The sequence below is a fragment of the Anoplopoma fimbria genome, chromosome 15 (genome assembly GCF_027596085.1).
Source record: "Anoplopoma fimbria isolate UVic2021 breed Golden Eagle Sablefish chromosome 15, Afim_UVic_2022, whole genome shotgun sequence".
Lineage (NCBI taxonomy): Eukaryota > Metazoa > Chordata > Actinopteri > Perciformes > Anoplopomatidae > Anoplopoma > Anoplopoma fimbria.
Genome location: NC_072463.1, coordinates 13,098,910 through 13,120,435, shown reverse-complemented (window position 1 = coordinate 13,120,435; position 21,526 = coordinate 13,098,910). Strand labels below are relative to the sequence as shown.

General features: G+C 45.4%; 1 protein-coding gene across 3 annotated transcripts in view; it reads right to left on the bottom strand.

Annotated features, from left to right (window-relative positions):
• Window positions 1-21,526, bottom strand: part of daam2 (dishevelled associated activator of morphogenesis 2) — a 94,400-nt gene that overhangs the window by 53,906 nt on the left and 18,968 nt on the right. For 2 of the 3 annotated variants that reach the window (XM_054613397.1, XM_054613399.1), the window contains exon 2: window positions 5,525-5,805. In XM_054613397.1, coding sequence (XP_054469372.1) covers window positions 5,525-5,692 — 168 coding nt within the window. In that variant the 5' untranslated portion in view covers window positions 5,693-5,805. Of the gene's footprint in view, window positions 1-5,524; window positions 5,806-20,188; window positions 20,277-21,526 lie in introns of those variants that run through there. The other variant, XM_054613398.1, reaches the window with a different exon arrangement.

Below are 21,526 nucleotides of genomic sequence, written 5' to 3'. Positions count from 1 at the left end.
CCGGCTTCTGTTGTTTAGACTACTATATGTCTACTCCAAGTGCACAAAGACGAACTGCAGTGGTGGGGGTGGGTACAAAGCAGTGGTGTATAGGTGTGTGCATTTAAGATAAATATGGAAGCAAGGCCAACTAACACAGAAATGTGAGAGAAACTAAATATACAAGAGGGAAGCGGGGTCGGTGAGTGAGTAGGTGTGAGTGACTGGTCTATCGGAGGAGTGGGAGTGTCCCTGTGACAACTGATTGAGAATGGGAAATGTGTGTGGTCCGAAGAATGACATCCTTTTCACACACAAGTGCATCTCTGAAGGGGCATTTCCCCGAGTGCACACGAATGTCTTTACCTCATGTGAAGTCTTACAGTACAGTCTGAGAGGGTCTGTCTGCCGTAGCACTGACACACACACACACACACACACACACACACACACACACACACACACACACACACACACACACACACACACACACACACACACACACACACACACACACACACACACACACACACACACACACACACACACACACACACACACACACACACACACACATATATATATATATCCAGCAGTCTTTGGGCGAGACAGGAAGGCAGAGGAAAGACAGGCAAGATGGCAGGAAGTCATATGAGGCCTCCAGGGAACCCACAGGAAGCTGTAGCTGCCATTATTGGTTGGTGTGTGTGTGTGTGTGTGTGTGTGTGTGTGTGTGTGTGTGTGTGTGTGTGTGTGTGTGTGTGTGTGTGTGTGCTGCACCAGGCCCAGCCGCACAAGTCAAAGACTGAATCATTTACCACAACCAAGAAAAGGTCAAAGACCAACTTCTTAACCTTATCTGCTCTCTTTCCTTAAACAAATCACACACACACCCACCCACCCACACAAACTGGGCTCACACCACTTTGCAGCATTCAGATGAGTCATGGTATCCTCTCTTTGATGAATCAGTCAACGCTGCCTCTCCCTTCATCCAAACATGGCTTGACCACTTCCATGATAAGGCCTGTTCAGGGCAGCGAGAGCCGGCTTTACAGCAGAGGTAGGAAGTGAACATTAGAAAAGGGGGAAGCCAGTTGATCTAGTGCAAAAGGAAGGAAGGAGGGAAACATAAAAGAAGGATGGCACATCCCAGGGCGTAAGCTGTGGAGGAAACTCGCTCGGAGGGTGGAGAACATTTCCATTCCCTCTCCCGTTTTTGGATTGGCGTCCAGCTTGAAAGTCACACCGGAGGGAACATAAAGAGAGGATTTATGTTTGAGAGGGGCTGGTTTGGACCATGATTGGGAATGGACGCTATTAAAAGGTTGCGGCGCACAGATGCGGCGCCTGACGCTGGACAGCTGGACCGCTGCCCAGAGTGGTTGGATTAAAACTGTCCCAAATAACGAGACGGAGAAAGAGAGAATGAGCCTCCCACACAGGGAATACTTTTTTCAGACAGAAAAAAAAGAGGGCAGAGAGAACACACACTAATCTGACGTCTGCCAGCGCCGTGCTCGCCAGATGTTGGCCTAGAAGACCTGATTCAGATGCACCAGTTTGGCTGGATGTACTGTGCATTATATCCTCGCTCATCTCAACACACAGCTGGGGGAAGGACAGGGTATTCCTTTTTAATAATCGCAGAAGCAATTTGGGGCATTCGTTTGCAACCTCGATGCAAAAAAAGCTGAGTCAGACTTCTTTCTTTATCCACTAAGATATAAGATGAGCCATTGCGTTTGACTCCACAGCAGATTCTCTACCATGAGTGCCTCCAAATCTGTTGCATGTTGTAATCAGTATGAACTTGTTTCTTTCTTAAAGACTTCACTCTGCAGTGCTTCAGTGGCACTGCGTAGTTGCGTTCAAGGCCCTTGCAAATGCGTCGACACATTGCGACCACAATCAACGGGAAACGCAATGCGCTCACCGCCGTCAGCTGAAACTCGGAAATGCACGTCCTGTTGTCCCCAAACAACCTCACACTTTCTTCTTTCTGAAGAACCAAGCTGCCACCAGTGAGACATGTGTCCAAACGCTAAAAAACAACTGAGCAGGACCCATTCTCAATTACCTAAATAAACCTAAGTCATTTCAATATGGTAACACATGGCCTATGTAACAACTATGCGTGCAGGCCTTGAAACGCTGGTGGAAAGAAACTGTTTAAAAAGCACTCAAAATACCCCCAAAAAACAGAACCCAGAACGGCGGCACATTTGCCGTCAGGAAATTCTCCAGCCAGCTGCGACTTTGTAGTTTAACTGGTTCGATCCATTAGCTCCTCTGATGTGGCCTTTGTTCGTTGTGTCTAAATCAGCGGCGATTGCTTCCAGGCTCATTTGCATGAGGTTGTCAAGTTCAGTTGTTGGCAAGGGGGCTTTCGTATGGGTTTATGGTGGACTTGGAAGCAGGTTTAGAACTTTCTCCAGGATGAGTTGTTGCACATTTTCCGGAGGAGAGGGAATGTTTACACAAGGGAACCAAAGATGGATCCCACACATGCTTATTCTGCGATATTAGTTTTGTCAGGTACAAACCAAGGACAAGAAGTCATCTCTTTTGCCACATTACTTATTCTATGCTCATGCATTTTTCATGAAGTAGCAAAGAAGTTAGTAGAGGTTGCTCAAAGGTTATACATGTGATAATGCTTCTGATGTTTTGGCGAGCTAAGGATTTTCCGTCCAACATTTTTGAGTCGTCTAAAGTATCTTCCCGCTAACAGTGTAAGCTGAGTGAGCACTGTGCAGTCTCTGGTGGAGGACGCCATTATGGAGGCGAGGACACGTGGAGGTGGTTTACTCCTCCGTTTGGCCCAGATCTGTCGCTCCCACTCTAGAGGCTCCATTGAGTCTCACTCTGCTCCTCAGGAAAGGCTTTCATAACAATAATCCCGTCTCCTGTTGCCATGGAAACGCACCATGTTATGTTATTCTTTATTTTTCTTGATTTCCTCCCCCAGTAGCACGGCTCCTCGCCTCGCTGCATTGGCTCTTTATGACAGCGCTGTGTCCAGACAGAGTGACTGCTCGAGGTCTGGTTGTACTGATTTTTGGACGACTGGTCAAATGTATCAGCATGTCGGATGATAGATCGGTAAAACAGAAGTGGGGGACCAACCGCTTGGCCAGATGATAGTTAGGTGGAAGCAGTTTGTGCATTAGCCAGCCAATCAAATCAGACATGAATCAACCTGCCATGGTGATGATCTAACTCAAATATCGTCGGACGCATTTCCTCCACGTCGATACGCTGCAACCTACTCTGGGTGGGGTTTGGAAGGCTCGGGGTAACTTTGGAGCTACCCCTTGCTTGGAGCTCGTCGCTTAGATTTAAACATCTACATTTTTTATTTAAAATCTCATAGTATAAAGAACATAATGTGCCTAAAATGTGAGTAAAAATAGAGTTTACTTCTTAAATTAGAACAGCAGGATCAGTTTATGCAGTTTATCACTGTAACATTCAACGTCATGCTGAAGAGGTGTTTTACAGAGCGGATATGATTGCTGTAGCACACGCACAAAAAAAGAAGCAATGCAAATAGAGTTGGACTTTCATCTTTGAGTGCTACATTCAATGCTGAGAAGTAGAAGACAAGATGAACCAGAGCTTAACACAGACACGACCCCAGAGACAAAACATCTGAGTGACACCACAGGTGTGGCCATCCAACAACCATCTGAAGAATAATCGATTCACAACATGTGGAAGGGCCCAGATCCAATGACAAAATCCAAAATCCGCTTTCCCTCCTGGGTCGAAAAAACTGCAAGGCAAGAGGTTTTAAAAACCCAGATGGACCTGTCTGCTTCTGTCTGCTTCTTCAGCTTGTGCGCTATGAGTCAACTTCTTTGCAAGCGGTGGGTCATTCAGTCCTCTCACCCGCGAGGATTGCTGTCATTTGGCTAAGCACTCCCATGTGAAAGCCATGTTTTTTATCTTATCCCAGCAATACATGTCTACGTTTGCTTTTCCAAAACTTTTCTCCATGTACTTTTCATGTAGGCATTTTTTTCAGACCAGGCAGGGGCACCAAGTTTATAAAATGCCAGAACTTAGCTTAAGTTATTGCACATCTTAAAGGGCATCTGATCATGACTGAGGGGATCAACGTCTTGATAGCAACAATCCTAACTTTAAACGTTCTCTAATCAAGCCAGTTAATACACTGCAGCTACTGATGTATAACGGCTTGTGCATTACCAGGGATTATAATGGAGCCTAGTCAGCAAATTTAAGATCAAACCGGGTCAATTAGCAGGAAAAGCGTGGAAAGGATCCCCAGTAGAAAAATATCTGCCTTGAGAATAGCAAATCATTTCCTATCACAAATGGAATTTCACTTAATCTCCTGAACTGATTATGACAGTTGAAGGAGTGATATATCCTGCAGACGGTGAAGTTCAGCACTCCGAAAGACCAGGACGTGACGGAGGCAGAAGCAGCCCTGTAGCCGTGCTGCTGAACACATCGTGGAGATAGGGAGAAAGAGACAGAGGAAGAAGGCAGAGGCGCCGAGATGAACCATAACAGGAACGGAGCGGACAAAGAGACAGAAACAGAGAAGCCCTGTTCTTCCAGCAACGCCAGAACCGGCATCGCATGGCAGCAGAAAACCACAGCAGCCTTCTCTATTCTGACAGCTGTGCCCTGATCCCACTCTGCTCCATGGGTACATGCCAACGCAGCCATGCCAGTCTGGCACCAGTGCAGAGGGGCCAGCAACCTCCGCCAACAAGTGTGATCCCTGCACGAGATGGGAACTGTCGCACAAGGGCGGGCTGCTGTGTAGTGGAAAGGATGAGCTTCTGAATTTGCGGAATGGGGTTGGGGCGGGGCTTCATCCAACCATCAAGACGCCCTCCGCAAAAAACCCAGTCCCTTCCAAAACCCCGTCTCCTAATCCGGTGTGGTCGGGATAATGAACAACACGCAAGGGAAGGGAAAATAATTGGACTGCATGGCAGTAGGAAAAAGAACATTCCAGGATTTACATTGTTGTTTTGAGCCAACTTCGTATATTTCACTTGTGTTTTCACTTTAATGAGCAGCATTTTTTTATGGCCACTCATTTTGGAAGGTGCAGCATCCAAAACAGCACAGGACTGCATTACAATAAAGTTGAACATGCTCATTAAACAGAATAAATGGATGGCTACTGGATGTCGTGTTGCAGTAGGATTCAGTTGATCACTCCAGGGACTCTGCTCCTCTATTGAAACCACTGAGGGGATGATTAATCTAACGGCATTATCACACTTATAGTTTGTTTACTGTAGTCCAAGTCAGGGACCAATTTTGGTCAGCACCCGAGTGCGATCGCCGTGTTCATAACTGCCGAAAAAGAAAACCACCAAGGGGGTAAATTATCCGAGGATTAACTAAACCAAACGCAGGTGTGATATTACCGTAAGCCTCAAATACATAATACACGCCCTTACCACGCTGTTGAGACTTCAGCCAAAATCTAGGCCTAACTGGTAAGATCCGTTAAACTACTTAAAGATGAAAAGATCCCTCCATCTTTACTCACCACCAGTTCGGAGAACCGTGCATTCAGCTCCTCAGCAGGCGGCATGGGGGCGCTGAACTCCAGCAGCTGCAGGGGCACGCTGTCCTTGAGGTTGATCTCCGGAGGCTCGCTGCTGCCGAAGCAGCACAGGAAGCCCAGGCCCGGCCGCGTCCTCTTCCTGGGGGGCATGGTGGCTGTGGTGACACAGGTGGCAGTGATGGTGGAGGAAGGTAGAGGAAGGGGCCAAGGGGCAGGGAGGGGGAGTGGAGAGGAGGACGAGGCCGCTATCTAGGGGGCATGATCTGGAAGAAAGAGAAGAGAGAGGGAGAAGGTTACAGAGATATTAACAATGCAAGCTGGCCTAGGTTTGGTTTCCCCAGTGTCATAAAGAATTACTCTCACTGACATGCAATGCATTTGGAAAAGCCTGTTTAATGTCATAATGCATGACATTTCCACTTCTACGGTAAATCATTTATCAGATTTTCAATCACAACGTAGTAAGACAGAGACTATAGTCAGTCCATGAAGGCTGGCACACACACACACACACACACACACACACACACACACACACACACACACACACACACACACACACACACACACACACACACACACACACACACACACACACACACACACACACACACACACACACACACACACACACACACACACACACACACACACACACACACAAAATCTGGTCAATGTTTCCTTGGCAAGAATTGGCTTGTAGTGCACAGGAAGTGAAGCAATTTATGATTCCAGCAGCCCCGGTTTGTTTGGAATAAACACAGGAAGATACATGAGCGGCAACAGCCCCCACAGCTAAACAAAGGGGAAACAAATGCCACCTAAAGAAATTTATTAACTCTGTGCTTGGATTTTATCATGAAATTACGGCACTTGAAATACAGTCTGATTAAGAAGCGATCACTGAAATGCTTAAGCTACAGGAGCCTACAACCACGGATGACACCAAGGTCATGTCTGACAACCGTTGATTTCATCTATTCTCTTTGGGAATCTTCTTTATTCCCTCGACTATGTCCGTATGAACATGTACCAGGGCGGAGATGCTCTTCCTGCGAGGCGAGAGGACACATAGGCAGCGGGGGCCGCCATCGTATCCTCATCTTGACATCGGGTGCTCTGGACAAAGAAACCTCTTTTCCGTGAGCTACAATAGTGCCTTCACAGCGTGTGTGTGTTGTTTGTGCAGCCTTGCACCGAGAGCTGCCCCAGCAGTGCCCTCACTCCTTCAATGGAGCCCACATTGTGTATGTGTATGGACAGCAGTGGATGAAACCAAGTACAACAGGAGCAGGGGACTGAATAGGCCGAAACACCCTGGAGGATTTCCTCAATGCTACGAAAAAGGATACGGGTGGTCTCCTTACTGTATGAATAATACTCTCTTTACACCATATTATGTCCTATCAACCGCATACTTACTGACACAATGTGAGCACATACCCGCAGCCGGCTCGCACAGTTGCCAAAGCCGGTCTTTATGCAGCAGTTTACTGCATTTGTGAATGAATGGACCTCAAGTCTGTTATGCAAATACCACCGTCATGCAAATCTAGCCGAAATAGTTGACCAAGAAATCAATTTTGTGAAATACAATAAAAAAAAAATCCATGAAGTTGCCTTTAAGAGCATGGAACCAAGAGCAACGAAAGCGGATATTTAAAAAGAAAATACTCCTATTCCTCTCCACGATGTTGTGCTTTTATTGATATTTGTACATAACCAAACAAGCAGTTAGTAGGTTAGAGCTTTGCAGCCGTCTGTTTAATACGGCAGTGAAAGTTTATGGCTTCTGTTTCCACGTGAAGCCACAATCTACTACATGACGACTCTCCGCCATCGCTCTCTCTCACACATTCGTTCAGCGTAGGAGTTCTCACTGCACGGTTTAAAAATAGCTGGATGGTAAATTCTTTATGTATGCGCTCGGCCCTCGACAGACGCTTAAAGAATGGGAAAAAAAACGAAAAGAGAAAACACCACGTTTCCATTTTGCCCCTTCGTCGTTCGCTCACTTGCTTTTTCCGCCTCCTTGAATCTGCCATCCCCCTCTCAAGGCAGCAGGGCTGTGCACAGCTACAAATATAAACTGGAGGCTTTTTTTTCTTTTTTTTTTAAATGAAAGGCAACCAAAGTTTTTCTTTGGCTCCTTCGAACATGGAAATGCCTGTGCGTTGTGCAGCCATTACTGGGCTTATTTTCTGACAAGCACCGTATCTTAAATTATTCCGTATAATCACCTTCAAATAGGTTTCATAGTCGTTGCATCGGTGTGCTGAATGTCAATTATAGCACGTTCGGCATCTCGTGTATGTGTGCTAGGCACATTTGATACTGCACCAGCGTGTGTGCTATGACGACCGAGGTCACAATCTCTGAACACACTCCTCCAATCAGGGAGGAATTAACCTGCAGGGCTCCACGGCAAAACTGAGCGGTTTACTCATACTGATACTCCCATTCCCTGTGCATAATGTATGTAACACGTCACCCATGTAGAGCACCAGAAAGCGCACCAGCTAGTTAGTCTTTATATGTTGAAATACTTATATATTTGTGCAAGCACAGTATCAACAAAAATAATTTAAAAAAGGCCTTAAAACTACATTTTTTTAAACAAACTGCGCTGGAGGGCTAACTGTAGTAACGTAAGCTAAAAGAGAAAGTTATTTGCCGTTTTGCTAGCAAGGCTAACCTTTTTTGAAGGCTAGCTAACTAATGTTAGTCTTATCGTGTCACCGAATCATCTACTTAGCAATATAGCGCTAGCAAAATTTGAACACATTCAGTGATTCAGTCACAAAATTGAACTAACTCTTGTAAAACATGTATATGGTTTTAATTAGATAAGATTGATAAATAGCTAGTAGCTAGGGATAAGCATGACAAACACCTACTCAGGGACTCATTTGGATACACACTGGAATGGACATTGAACAGGTCGAACATCACGGTTGTAGCATTGTTGCTAATATTTAAATTTAGCATGTTTCCTTTATCTCTGATGGTATATGATGCTCAATTTATGATTTAATAAAGTACATTATATATTGTTCCTTTAAAAATTCTCACTTTGCCGATCGAATTTTGGTCGCTCTAATTGTTCTTCCTGTCCGTACTGTCTATGAAGAAACCCCTGTTGAAGACTAATGAAATAAGCTGCAAACTAAATCCACCATCCTCCTTGTGTTTAAAATATGCAGCTAAAGCTAACATTAAACTTCAGCACTCTGAGTAGGAAAAAATTAAGACGATATCGTGTTACAATTAAGCCCTTTTTGTATAAAAATTCCCTGTGTTATTCCCCGGACTGAATTTTGTAACTAAAATAACTGTAACTTTGAACATTCCTGATGTACTTGGCTAACTCTGCTGAAAACCCTCATATTAGCTTTGGCTAAATATAGGAATGCATTTTTTGCTCAGTACAGGGACTGTAAATCCTGTTCTCCAGATCTAACATTGGAATCATTTTAGGAACTTTCAATGTAAGAGGTTTAGAACTTCAGCGACCAAAAATGCACATGCAAGTATGTGGTACAAAACTACTTTGCACTTGCCTCTTATTGACTTCATTTTTGTGACAAAATGATGTCCAAGAAGGTTTGTTGTGAGGTACAAATACTTTCCATGGATCAAAGTCAGAAATGTCCGTGTAAACCGTCCTCTGAACACTACACAGTGTATCCCCCAACAGAGGATCAGTGCTAGTAATTTAAGACAATTGTCACGGGGAATTGTGCGCAACAAGTTGCAGAGACGCCACGCCAACTTATGTTAAACCAAATGTGGCTTAAGCATGGTGTGCTGATCACAAATGGATGTAAAGATGAGCATTCATAGGGTCAATGGGGGAAAAGGAAACGGTGAGGTGACGGTAGAAAGCCCATTTCAAGATGGTAAATTATGGAGATTCTTTTCCATGCATTTACATTTGAAAAGGCTCTCCAAATGTCCGCAAGTGACCGCTTTTTATCATTTTTATTGCTTTAAGTTCTTTAAGCCAAATCTTTGCGGTGGTGAATTAGTACCGACGCTGTGGACAGCTGGCAGAGCCTAATGGAACAGAGGCCGCTCTACAGGGGCTTTAAAGTCATTCAGCGCAAAAACTCACAATCTAAACCTGCTGTCCAGTGTCTCTCGGTGTGTATGTGTGTGTGCGCATCTATCTTCACTCTCCCACACGTGCGACCAGTCCTCACTCAACACCAGTTCTGCTGGCCTTCTTCCAGCCCTTGCCCAGGGGAAATAGACCAAGAAATCCAAACACTCACATACAGTACACACACAGAAATACTGTACTGTATACTGTACGTACTGTATATAAATATAAGGCAGGCCTTTGTCATCCTCTGTATGGCGGAGTCACCACACAAACACAATCCAAATTGACCATGTCCCCTGCCATATGTGCCCTCGGAGCCCCTCTTATGTCCCGGCTTTTCATTCCACCCCTCCCTCTCTGACCCGCTGTCACCTCCCATTACTCTTCTCTTTTCAGGGGGTATGGAGTGACATTTCCCTCCATCAACCCCCCCTCCCTGACAGTAACATCTGTCATTTTTCCTCGCCACATCTTGCATGTCCTCCTGCCAGCCCTAATCCCACGTATCCTACTCCTCTGTTTCTTTTCTTCTCAGCACTCGTGCTTTCTGCTGTGCTGTTACTTCCCAAAATCTTGTCATCTCAGAGAGTTCCCGGTTTTGGTGCCATCGCACATGTGCAGAGAACAACACCACAACTGTACTCGTCAACCGGCGCTATAGCCTAAAATGCTACACTAGAGAACTACTGGGCGGATTAACTAACTGTTGTGTCTCCGTGTGACACTTCGGCAGTGCGCTCCATTTTCATACTCGCTCTTTCTTTTCTGTCATTCCCTCTCTGGTCTCTTTTGTGTCAGTGAGCTGTCCATATCCGATGATAACTGTACAAAAAATAAACTGTACACACACACACTTCCTTGCTTTCCCCTCTGCTCATCCCCGGGAAGCAGATGTATATGCATGGCCGTTTTACAAGTCATAGGAAGAGGAGAGAGTGAAAGCCTGTGGATCTCTGCAGGCTGGTGCTAATTAATACCATCTGTGTGTGTGTGTGTCAAAGCAGGAGGTACAGGAAGAGGTGCGTGGAGATTTGTCAATCCTAACTGCTCGTCGTGACGGACAAGAATTTTGGTTCACGCCTGTAGAAAAGTGTGAAAACACGGGACACATTTTGCCAAATTCCCCGCTCGAATGCAGCTGCAACAAACGCATTGTGTGGGCGCAGCAATGAAGTCGCGTGTTTGCACGTTTTTTAAAAAAAAGTCAGACACACCCACTGAAGGTTCCTGGACGCAGGCGCACGCGTACACATGCTGTCTCTGCGCACTCGACCACGAGACGCCCCAAAAAAGCAGAGAAGTGGAGGCTTCTGGGTGCTCGGTGTTTGAAGAGTGTGGAGAGCGGTGGAGCGGCGGAGCGGAGCGAGGGAGACAGAGAGATGAAGGTGGTGAGGGAGGGAGGCAGGCAGGGATAAAGGGAGATACTGCTGCCACTTCTCATTCAGCGCACTACCTCATCGCCTCATCCCCAGCGCCGGGGAAGTAGGTCAGTGGAGGAGGAGGGGGGGGCAGTGAGGAGTGACGGGCTGCTGTTGCTGCTGCTGGTGTGTGATCGTGTTTGCGAATGTGCAGGCGAGACACAGAGGAAGAGGTGTATATCTTGTATTTAGTGCCAAATGAAATAAAGTCAGATACAAATCCCGCTCCTGTTGAGTCCATCCCCTCCTTGGATCCATTTCAAAAGAGCTGCATCATTCACCCATTCTGCACATTCCCCCTCTTACACTACAGCTTCAGCAGTGTGCTCCTGCATCAAAATGCATCATGCTCACTGCATCCTCCTGCCTTTATCCTTCCCTCCTCACACTGCAGCACCTCCACCTGCCCCTTCACTTTCACACTAAGGACGAGCCCTTGTCATCTTCTTTGTAACACATGGGTGGATGGATAAATTCCAGTCTAGCTCTTCACACCCAACTGATTCCAAGTAGATACAGAGAGACAAAGAAAGGAGGGCAACAGTGACGTGGGAGGAAATACAAGAAGCAGCAATAAAAACGATTGAAACAAATAAGTAGAATAGGCGAAGAAGGCATGGCCAAGAAAGAGCTAGATTATTTTAAAGAGGCACTGAATAAAAGATCAGAAGGAAGCTTGTGGCACACTTTTCTTTTTTTCCCCCTGCATGCACATTGTTTCTGGGTCCCACAAATGAGGACCATTCCTCCCGGGGTGCTGGGCCTGGTGGAGGAGGGTGCAGACAGCGTTACGTAAGCACCCAGAGATGGCGGAGCAGTGCCACGCTGGCACAGGCACGAACAAGAGGGCAAAATGCAGTGCAGATTTAGGGATTGGAGTTGTTTTGGCAAACCGTTGGCATGCAGCTGGCGAGAGGAGTGAACCAACATCGTGTTGGGTGTCGGAAAAGCACCAGGCAACTAGAATCCCTAAGATGTAAGTCTTGGTTGATCTGGTGGCACCCATGGTTACTGTGGTACAGGAAGCTTAGGCAGCTTATCTCAACCTGATCTCAGAGAATTTATGAATTCACGTTGTTATAACAAAGAAAACAACCGTCCAACAAAGTAAGTTCATGAGCGAATGACGTCTCCCTTGTGCGGGAGCCATTGGAAGCCTGCAGAGCTAAGGCAGGCTCCACATGTAACAATGAAAACTATTACATAAACGCAATTTCACATTGTTAATCCAATGAATGGGTATTGTCAAAGAAATTCCAGAAATAAACTAGGATCATAGGATGAGGTTTAGTTAGACGTTATCGTAAATGCCACCGATTCAGCCAAAGATGCTGGACCGGGTACTCGTTAGTACGCGAGTCTATGCAACAATTTCAGGTTGACAAATTTGATGATGGAAGTCGCCACCTCACTTCTTTCTCATATCTGTTGAGAGTCGCACATGCTCGGTAGTGATCGGGCAGGTGCTAGCGGAGAGCCTAACGTTAGCCGGAGCGAGCAAAATGTCAGCAATATGGTAATATTTTACACCAAAGAAATATAGATCTAAAACTAGATAACAAAAGGAAGTTCAATGGAATTAATTTTCTGTAAGCAGCGCACAGGGATCAGATCGGTTCTCAGTATCGGCCTATATGCAAGTTTAGGTATCGGAATTGGTATGGTTAAAAACCCAAATGTCCCTAGGTTTGAAAGAGAGAAAACTGTGAGGATTATAACGTTGAAGAAATGATCCAACCTTTAAACATCCCATTGTTTTTAAGGAGACCTCCTGTTTAAATTGGTACAGGGCACTCGCATCAGATGACAAATCACAATGTCTGAGTAAAAATCCCTACTTTCTCTCGAACCACAAAGGATTTCTGATGTTCTGACATAGGATGCCAACATGGAGGGTCAACAATGTGAACACACACAAAAATGTTTTAATGGTTCTGTGTTAGGACAGGTCTGCCTGTTCTTTTATTTGTGGGCGGTCATGGCCGTGCACTGGGGTGTAAGAATTGCATGTGGAAGTGAACCTCTCACACTCATTATTTGACACGAAGTAGCTTTTCAACCCCGCCGTTGGACACATTGGAGCTCTGCCACTCTTTGGGTGCTGTTGCCCCAGACATGCCCTCTCTAACATGCCCTCCCCTCCCTTTCTACTGTCTGCCTGTCTGCCCAATGACTAATGGACCTACCCTTCAATTCTATTTACCCCCGTCTCAAAAGCCACTGGCTGGGAGCCAAATCACCTGGGACACTGAAAACTCATTCTCCCATGAACCCCATTGGATCTGTGGCCCACCCACATTCGCTGCATTAGGCCTTGGGGATGCAATGTACACATCATACATCTCAGCCTGTTCGGGTCGGAGGTCGCATTGTAGTGCTAATCAGTGACATTTTGTGCAACATACAGTACAGGCAAGCATTCCCACATACAGGCATATAAACACACATTTCAGTTTGTTCTGTCTCACGCCAATTAAAGACATTTATCCATGTATCACTTCATCATTTCCATTGGGGTTAAGCACCATGGGTGGTGTTTACAGGATGTGTGTAAAGTAATGTGATTGATCATGAAACAGCTGGCGTGACCAATAGACAAGATCCATCAATGATCAAATAAATGTAAACATTTTACATTACATTCCAGAGATGTGACATCACCCATCTATCCCAGCGCAGGTCTCCACGGTTGGTAGCGAATTTCAGTCTCAACTGACAAACGACCGGAGCGAACGGCGGAGGCACTGCCGTTATTTCACGGCACATTTGCATGCAATGCATTCCTGCGCTCGTCCCGAGAGCACACAGAGGGCCGGCGCTTTCATGAGAGTCTGTACACAGAGTGGCTTTCTCATGTGGACCTGGACAATGGGCCAGAGGATTTGGTTTGGACATTTCTGCTGGGGCCTGACAGGGGAGGCTGAGGAAGGCGGGGAGCGTTTTTTCGGCCTGAGCAACTTTAAATTACCTCCCCTAGCTCCGGAGTCCATGTGTATCTGATATTTAAGGGGACAGCTATTTTTAGCTATGACAGCATGGTCTCTCTCCAACATTCTTGCGCCACTCAGATTCTCACGGAAACGTAATGGAAGAGAATGATTTATAGATATAAAGTAAGGATTCTTTTCAGTATAATTTCTGTCAGTAAATATTTGCTTAAACTTTAAGTAAGCCTGTAACAATAACTACTATATTGATTTATCTTACTATAAATTAAACTCGATCCTCTTAACATTTTCAGTTTATTGTACAATATAAGGACATGACCTCCATCATTTTCACGTTATCAACTTATTGTACAATATATGGTCATGACTTTGATAAACCTTTACATTACAGACTTAATGTATGGTATAGACATTACCCCAATCATTTTTTCGTTTGTTCACGTAACAACATTTTTTTTTTAAGCCAACATGATACCTGGAATAAACAGTTTTCCATTTTAAGACCTGGACATTGCGCCAGACATTGCACATTTTGTGTTATCAGAATCCATTTTATTGATTAATTGGATTGGTTGTGTGGTCTTATTTTATTTATGCTTTATTTATTTAGAATATTTTAATATTTCTTTCACATCAAATTCCTAAATAAGAATTGTGTAATTGTATTGTGATTGTATTATATTATCATTATATCGTTAGCATAAAATGTTTTCTTCTGGATTCTGTTTTTTTTCCTGGGACAATATATTGTCAAACAAAATCAATTAACAGTGACAGGTCTACTTTTAATTAACGTTTGATTAATAAGGGTAGGCCGTTACCATGCTTCGGCTCCATCCACAGACACTAAGGATTTATGCCGCTACTAAAAAGGACTGTCTGTGCTCTTATGCCTACGTGCATCTTCACAGAAGTACCCAGAATCAGATGATCAGGACCCCACCCTTCCTTCCCTTCACCCACCCCCACCCCCAACACAACCCTCTTTTTAACCATCCCTCCAAACCTCCCTCATTCCTTTGCTTAAGTTCTTCCTATCCCTTCCTTTCTGCCCTTCGATCAGATAGAGGAGGATGGCTGAAAACCTATGCAGCTGTTGGATTTGGAGCTGTACCTTGACAACATGACAATGGCCTTCAAGCACATACAGTATAGTTTCAAGCTTGTCTCATGCTTCTAGTCACTGTATATGACAGGCTTAAACAATACCAACAGATGTTAAGGAGTGTGGCTTAGCCAGTTCCATGGCGCTGTCATACAGTGCAATTACACTGTGTGTTACTGAAGGAAGAAATGAACAAGTCTAAGTACCTCAATTCAAATTGACCACAACCACAATTATTATTAATTACTTTAATTGCTCGTGGTTAATACTGCTGCTTAAATATATCCAGACTGTCTCCAAGGCAAATGCATTCACATTTGGACTGAGAGGCATTTTTCATTTCCTATTGTTTACAAACAGATCTTGTCAGACAGCCAGTTGAAGGACAGTGTAATTATATGGAACCGCCCCAGGATTGCAAAGTGGCCACCGATCGTGTATGTGAAGCACACAGATTGTCCCTTGAGGAAAAATTGCAATGGTTGTTGATTGCTTTTTTTATATCTGTCTATTGTTAATTGAAATCCCATCACTGTGAACTCCGAACTGTGTGCAAAGTCCATATTGTGTCATCTCTAACCAACCAATTCATTTTGTTTAACCAGCCAGATCTCCACCACCACCTATACATGGCAGTCTTTCAACATCACATCATAAACTCTTAAACTGTCAACTCTTTCACTGCCAACATTCGACATTCCCTGAGGTCTTATTGGCTTCTAGCCTCATTCAAAACAAACATATAAGCACAGTTGGCTTTAACAGGGCCATGAAGAACAGTAACCCACCTCACCCATAAAGAGGAAATGCCTCAGTGGTTTTACACTGGAAAAATTGGAGGGGGGGGAGATGTTTCCAATCCTCCGGGGATGTCATTAATAGCCATTTCATTTAGCTTGATTCGTTTAAAAAAAAGGAAAAAGATGACATTTCCCCATGTGAGGAACAGACCACATGAAGTACCAGGGTTTGTTACAACTGTGCCATTAGACTGACTTTTCGCTTTGATCAAAACAAATGTAGCAGCTCCATGCAGCAGTGGAGGGGCCTCAAGTACCCAGCCATGCACAGTTGCAGTTTGAAGCAAATTATTATAAACATGTTAAACCCCTTCATAGAAGCCGCGAACCACAGACACAAGTTACTCGAACAAAAGTTGAAATCAGAACCTGTGCAGAAGCAGACGGCTTAGAAGAAGTTAACGACGAATCAACCAGAGTTTGCAGACGCACGTTTTGAAGGCCTGACAGGACATAAAGAACCTTTTTGTGCGACATTTATCAAGGTTTCAGCTTGTGTAACTGTATTCAGAAGGTCATCCACATGTTGCACAAGGAAAGTCCACCAGTTGCTGTGTGGGACTCCTAAAAACGCAGATGTTCTGTTGGCTCAAGAAGAAGGTCGTATAAAGGGGGGAGACTTTCATCAGAAGCACAGGCCCACTGCTGACCCACTTCTCTTCTGGCCGACGGGCACATCTCTGCGAGTCACATCTCTGCTCATCAAATAGACCGGATCACTGGGATAACTACCACGCTATTAATACTGGGAATGAGAAGAAAGTCGGCCATGCCACATTCCACAGGCCCAAACATTCCCACATATTAATGGGGCTCGGAATGAAATCCGTTTCTTGGCATCCATTTCCCACGAACACCAAAGTGCTACCCTGCCGTGTCAAATAATTTTCTTATTTCATACGGGAGGAACGCCAGAGTCACAAGCTCCCAGTCTAACTAAAGACATGTTATCATATGTGTGCAAAAAATGGCTGGAGTACAGACTCGGACCTGGTTAATGTCAAGACGGAAGAGATGCCGGACTTCCTAGAGACTCCCATGTTCTCAATCACCCCAGAGTCCAAATTACACATATTTCTGAGAAGATCCAGCTCCTCTGGGTGGTTGAAAGGGGTAACTTTTGAACAAACCAAGCAAAAATTCAGAGCTGGGTATTTGTACTTCATATCTTTAAAAAGGTATGAAGCGAAATAACCCAGCACCAATAAGTATTGAAACGTCTCCAGTCAAACGACACCTGAAATGGATCTTTTTTTGTGCCCAGACATTTTGTATGGTTTTGCTGGCAGCCAATCATCACAAACGTTCTTTGATTTAATGCAACGCGTTATTGTCCCACTATCGCAGCAGCAAGACTGCCTGCCTAAGCTAGCGGCTAGAAGCTAACAATGTTAACAGCGCAAACAGTGCTAATAATGGCAACAGTATTGACAGAGCTAACATTCTTTACCCGGGGGGTAGGGTGGGTGTTACTTTTCAACGACGAAGTGGTCCGGACGCCATTATTCGGGGGACAAGCTATCATGGTAACCACTGTGTGAACTCTGTACAGTGCACCGACAAGTAGCTATCCAGTGGGACACGCACACGGCTTCCATTCACATGATGGGTACTCTAGTGTCACCTTTATCACTTCAAGGATACCAGTATTGTTCCTGGCATTGTCACTTTTTAAACAATACCCAGTCCTACTAACTGGTTTCCATGCTGAGGACTACACTTACTGGTTAAGCTCAGCAGTTCTCAATAGTTTGACTGCTAGCATGCCACTGTTTGCCTTCTCATCCCATGCAACCAGATTTGAACATGTCCATCAATGTCAGTGAATGGATTGGGTCAGTCTACATTGTGAATTGTTAAGCTATTAATCTTGCCTGGGTGAGAGGTCAACAGCTGCACCATAGAGGACAGAGGGCTTCTGGGTAATGTCTGGAATGCTCTTCTAGGACAGTTATAGCTAGATATATAGGGGGAGCCCTTCGAAGTGACCAGCACGTTTTTTTAAATAGCCTGTGGTAATACTACACTGAATTGAAGCACTGTAAAGAAGAGACATGCTTACACATCATAAGCCCCAGAAAGTGTGTCACTGGCACAACTACAATAGTGGCATTTCACACACACACACACACACACACACACACACACACACACACACACACACACACACACACACACACACACACACACACACACACACACACACACACACACACACACACACACACACACAGAGACACAGACAGACAGACAGACAGACAGACAGACAGACAGAGTCAGAGTGGGGGACTTCCAGTGAAGCAGAGAGAACAACAGCAGCCTTACTGCCCTGTAGTTTTGTCCCTCAGACACCACAACCACTCTACTGTAAACACAACATGGTACTAATCCCGTCCAAAAGATCAGATAGTTGAATTTAAGCAGCTTTACAGTCCTCATCTCTTTTTCCTCTCTGTCCCCATCGTAATGAGGAGGCCGTTGAGCTGCCAGTCAGCTGCAGGGCTGCAGCGATAAAAGGCCGACCGCCTATCCCTAAACTCTCCCTCGCTCTCCCTCTAATCCTGAGAGAGCAGTTCATGCATCCGTAATGGTCGGTAAAATATGAAAAGCCCTGAGAGCGCTGACGGCAGCAGAGTGTGTCACAAACGTTACATGCGAGTCCTTAACTTGCGTTAATGCCCACCCGGCACACTGAATCTTTTAGCGATGTCACTCAGCACGCCCCCCTGGCACACGTGAGGGTAGGAGGACTTCCAGCACACTGGAGAGTGAGCCTTTGATGTGGTGGAAATGGATACTATCTTGTTCACAATGCAAAAAGACATCAAAGAAAACACGTGGCCTCATGACTGTATGAATGAGTTTTGCCTCTGGTTCATCAACCTTGGAAGGCGAGCCACTGAAAAGGGACGGATGACGTTGAATAATGTTTGTCTTATGCCGATTCATGTAGCTATTACCTCCCAGATCGGCCATTTATGAAGCCAAAGCCTCTTGTAAAATGTTCACAAACGCAGAAGCATCTGTTTGGGATACTTTCCATCCAAAGTAGCCGTCAATAATCAGTTTCACAGGTGGACATTTTTGAGGGCCAGTGCATGAAGTTCCATCACCGTGCTTTCGACACACTAAAAGGATTTACAACTAAGATGACAGCCTCTCAACTGGGATAGGCAATGCTTCCACACTGGAAAGGAGGCTACACAATTTATTCCAATGAGGAACCCTGGGAGATTAAGACGGAGTGTTTATGTTGGTTTTAGCTGAAGACGGCTTCCCTTGAGGGAATTGTGGAAGGATAGTCTATATAAAGGCAGTACCAACATCCCAGGCAAAAGCAGGCCGCATTTAGAGGTATGTAGAAGTCTACTCCCCCGGCTCCATATTGGGTTGAGTTGTTGCTGGGAGGAGATGTACAGCATATATGGAATGTCTGGCTGCCAGGCCACGACTTACACCAAAGGGCTGACTGTGTGATTGATGAAGATGTGTGATCAGCCCACGTCTAGGACCCGAAATAGGCCTTCGCCCCTTACATATGACACTGTGCCATCCTCCCTCAATTCCTGAAATGCCAAACAATTCCCAAGACTACATTTTTTTTTAGAGCTTTAACCAAACGAGGATATCAATCTCCTTCAACTCGCTCTCCCAGCTCCCAATAATTCGGAACCCCCCATCCATCCATCCCCGAAATCATCCAACGTTTTCCAAAGTAAATGAAACTCCAAACGATCTCAGCAAAAACGGAATCCAAGACTACCATCAATATGCCAAAAGCCTTGCTTATGTAATGCACCAGCACACACGGAGGTAAAGCAAGGCGTGCTGTCAACACCACTGAAGAAGGAGCCCATATATAAAGACCACGCATATTTCACAACCCAGCTTTAGCTGCCGTTTATGACCTATAAAGCCCCCGTAGTAAAGAGGAAAAGTACTGCAAAATACAGCCTTTCCCTCCAATCACAACAACACAAAAACAGTAGTGGGATTAGCAGCCCCTGTTGCCCACCAGCTTGATCCTTGCTCAGCTCTGAACTGAGCCTTCTGACAAATGTTTATTTTATTGGCTGCGGTAATATATGTTTTCCTGGCTGGACTGAGCAGCCGGATTGCAGTGCACGGACAAACTGGGTTTTTACTTAAAACATCTGCAGCCTGCCTGTATGTGTAATCTCCTACTGAGTGGAACTGAACTACGGTGTAACTATGAGCGACCAGGAAGGGTCACTGGTATCAGTATCGAGATCGAGTATCTCCTACTTACCCACTTCAGATGGGCCGCCCTGAGAGATGGATTGTTCCCGTGTCACGTCACTTGAAAGGGGAAATAAAGAGCCTCTCAACAAAGCAAGGACACAAGAAAGTTTTAAAGCATTCCTGCAGCCTCTGGATTTAGATCCCTCTTTTTGCCCTTTGGAGTTTGTGTTTCGTGGCCGGATTCCATGCCTTCGCTGAGTCCGACGATGTTTCCCGACCGGAGCTGCTGCGTTTTTGTCTGCTTCCCCTCTCTGAGCTTCTGAGCCGAGCTCTGGATTTCAGCTGACTGTGCTGGGAGCTGAGCTGTTGACATTGTCCCCTCTCCCTCTCCCCCCCCTCCCTCTCTTGCTCGCTCTCCCTCGCTCGCTCTCTGTCTTTAGATCACTCACCCTCCCCTTCTGGATTCCACCTCCAGAGTATGACAGCATCCATGTGGGTGTGGGTGATGGATTTTCTGTGAATATAAATGCATTTATGTACAGTATGCATGTGTGTGTGTGTGAGGGCGAAGGGGAAGCCAAGATGAAAGGAAATGACCCTTGACGGCCCAAGCTTCCCACCACTGCCCACAATCCCAACTCCACCCAATGCATTCCCTCACTGAGCAGACCAAAGAAAAGGTTGTAGATGGGGGGGGGTATCACACACACACAACGCCCAAAGGAAACCCCTTTTCCTGTATCGTCTTATCATCGCCAACGCATGCATAAAAGCACACACGCGAGCACACAGACATGCCAAATATGGGATTCTCCATTAGGAATTACCCCTGTGACACAGACAGGAAAAGGCTTTCCCTGAGGTCCAATCAGTGTTCACTGAGAAGAAGGTGAGACAGGATGCTTGACTGTGCAAAGTTCTGTTGGCGTTGTCAAGTTTACACCATTAGCTAAGTCAGTTGTAATGCACAGGGGGGGGGGGGGGGAATCAGCTGAAGGGGTCACACCACGGGTGGGTCTGTGAAGTGGAGTTCAAGTATGTCACTGTGATAATATGGAGGGGTCGGTGAGTGCAAACATTGGCGTCATAAACCCAAGACTCCCCATGACTCCCTTTACACTGGCCAGGACACGGACACCACCGCTGGACCCACACAGTCCCAATCAGCTGGGAAAATCAGCAAAGTGAAAAAAAGACCTCTCAAAGACATTAAAGTACAACATTTAGAGAACCACGTTACCAACGTTTAGGGAGCAAATCAACTCCTTTTCCCAGTCAATGCTTATGGAAAGATGTCTACAATTTTGCGCTCTAGAAGTTGTGGAATGGAACTAAGTACATTTAGGCTACTCAAGTACTGTACTTTAGTAACATTTTCCAGTACTTTTTACTTCTAGTCCACCAC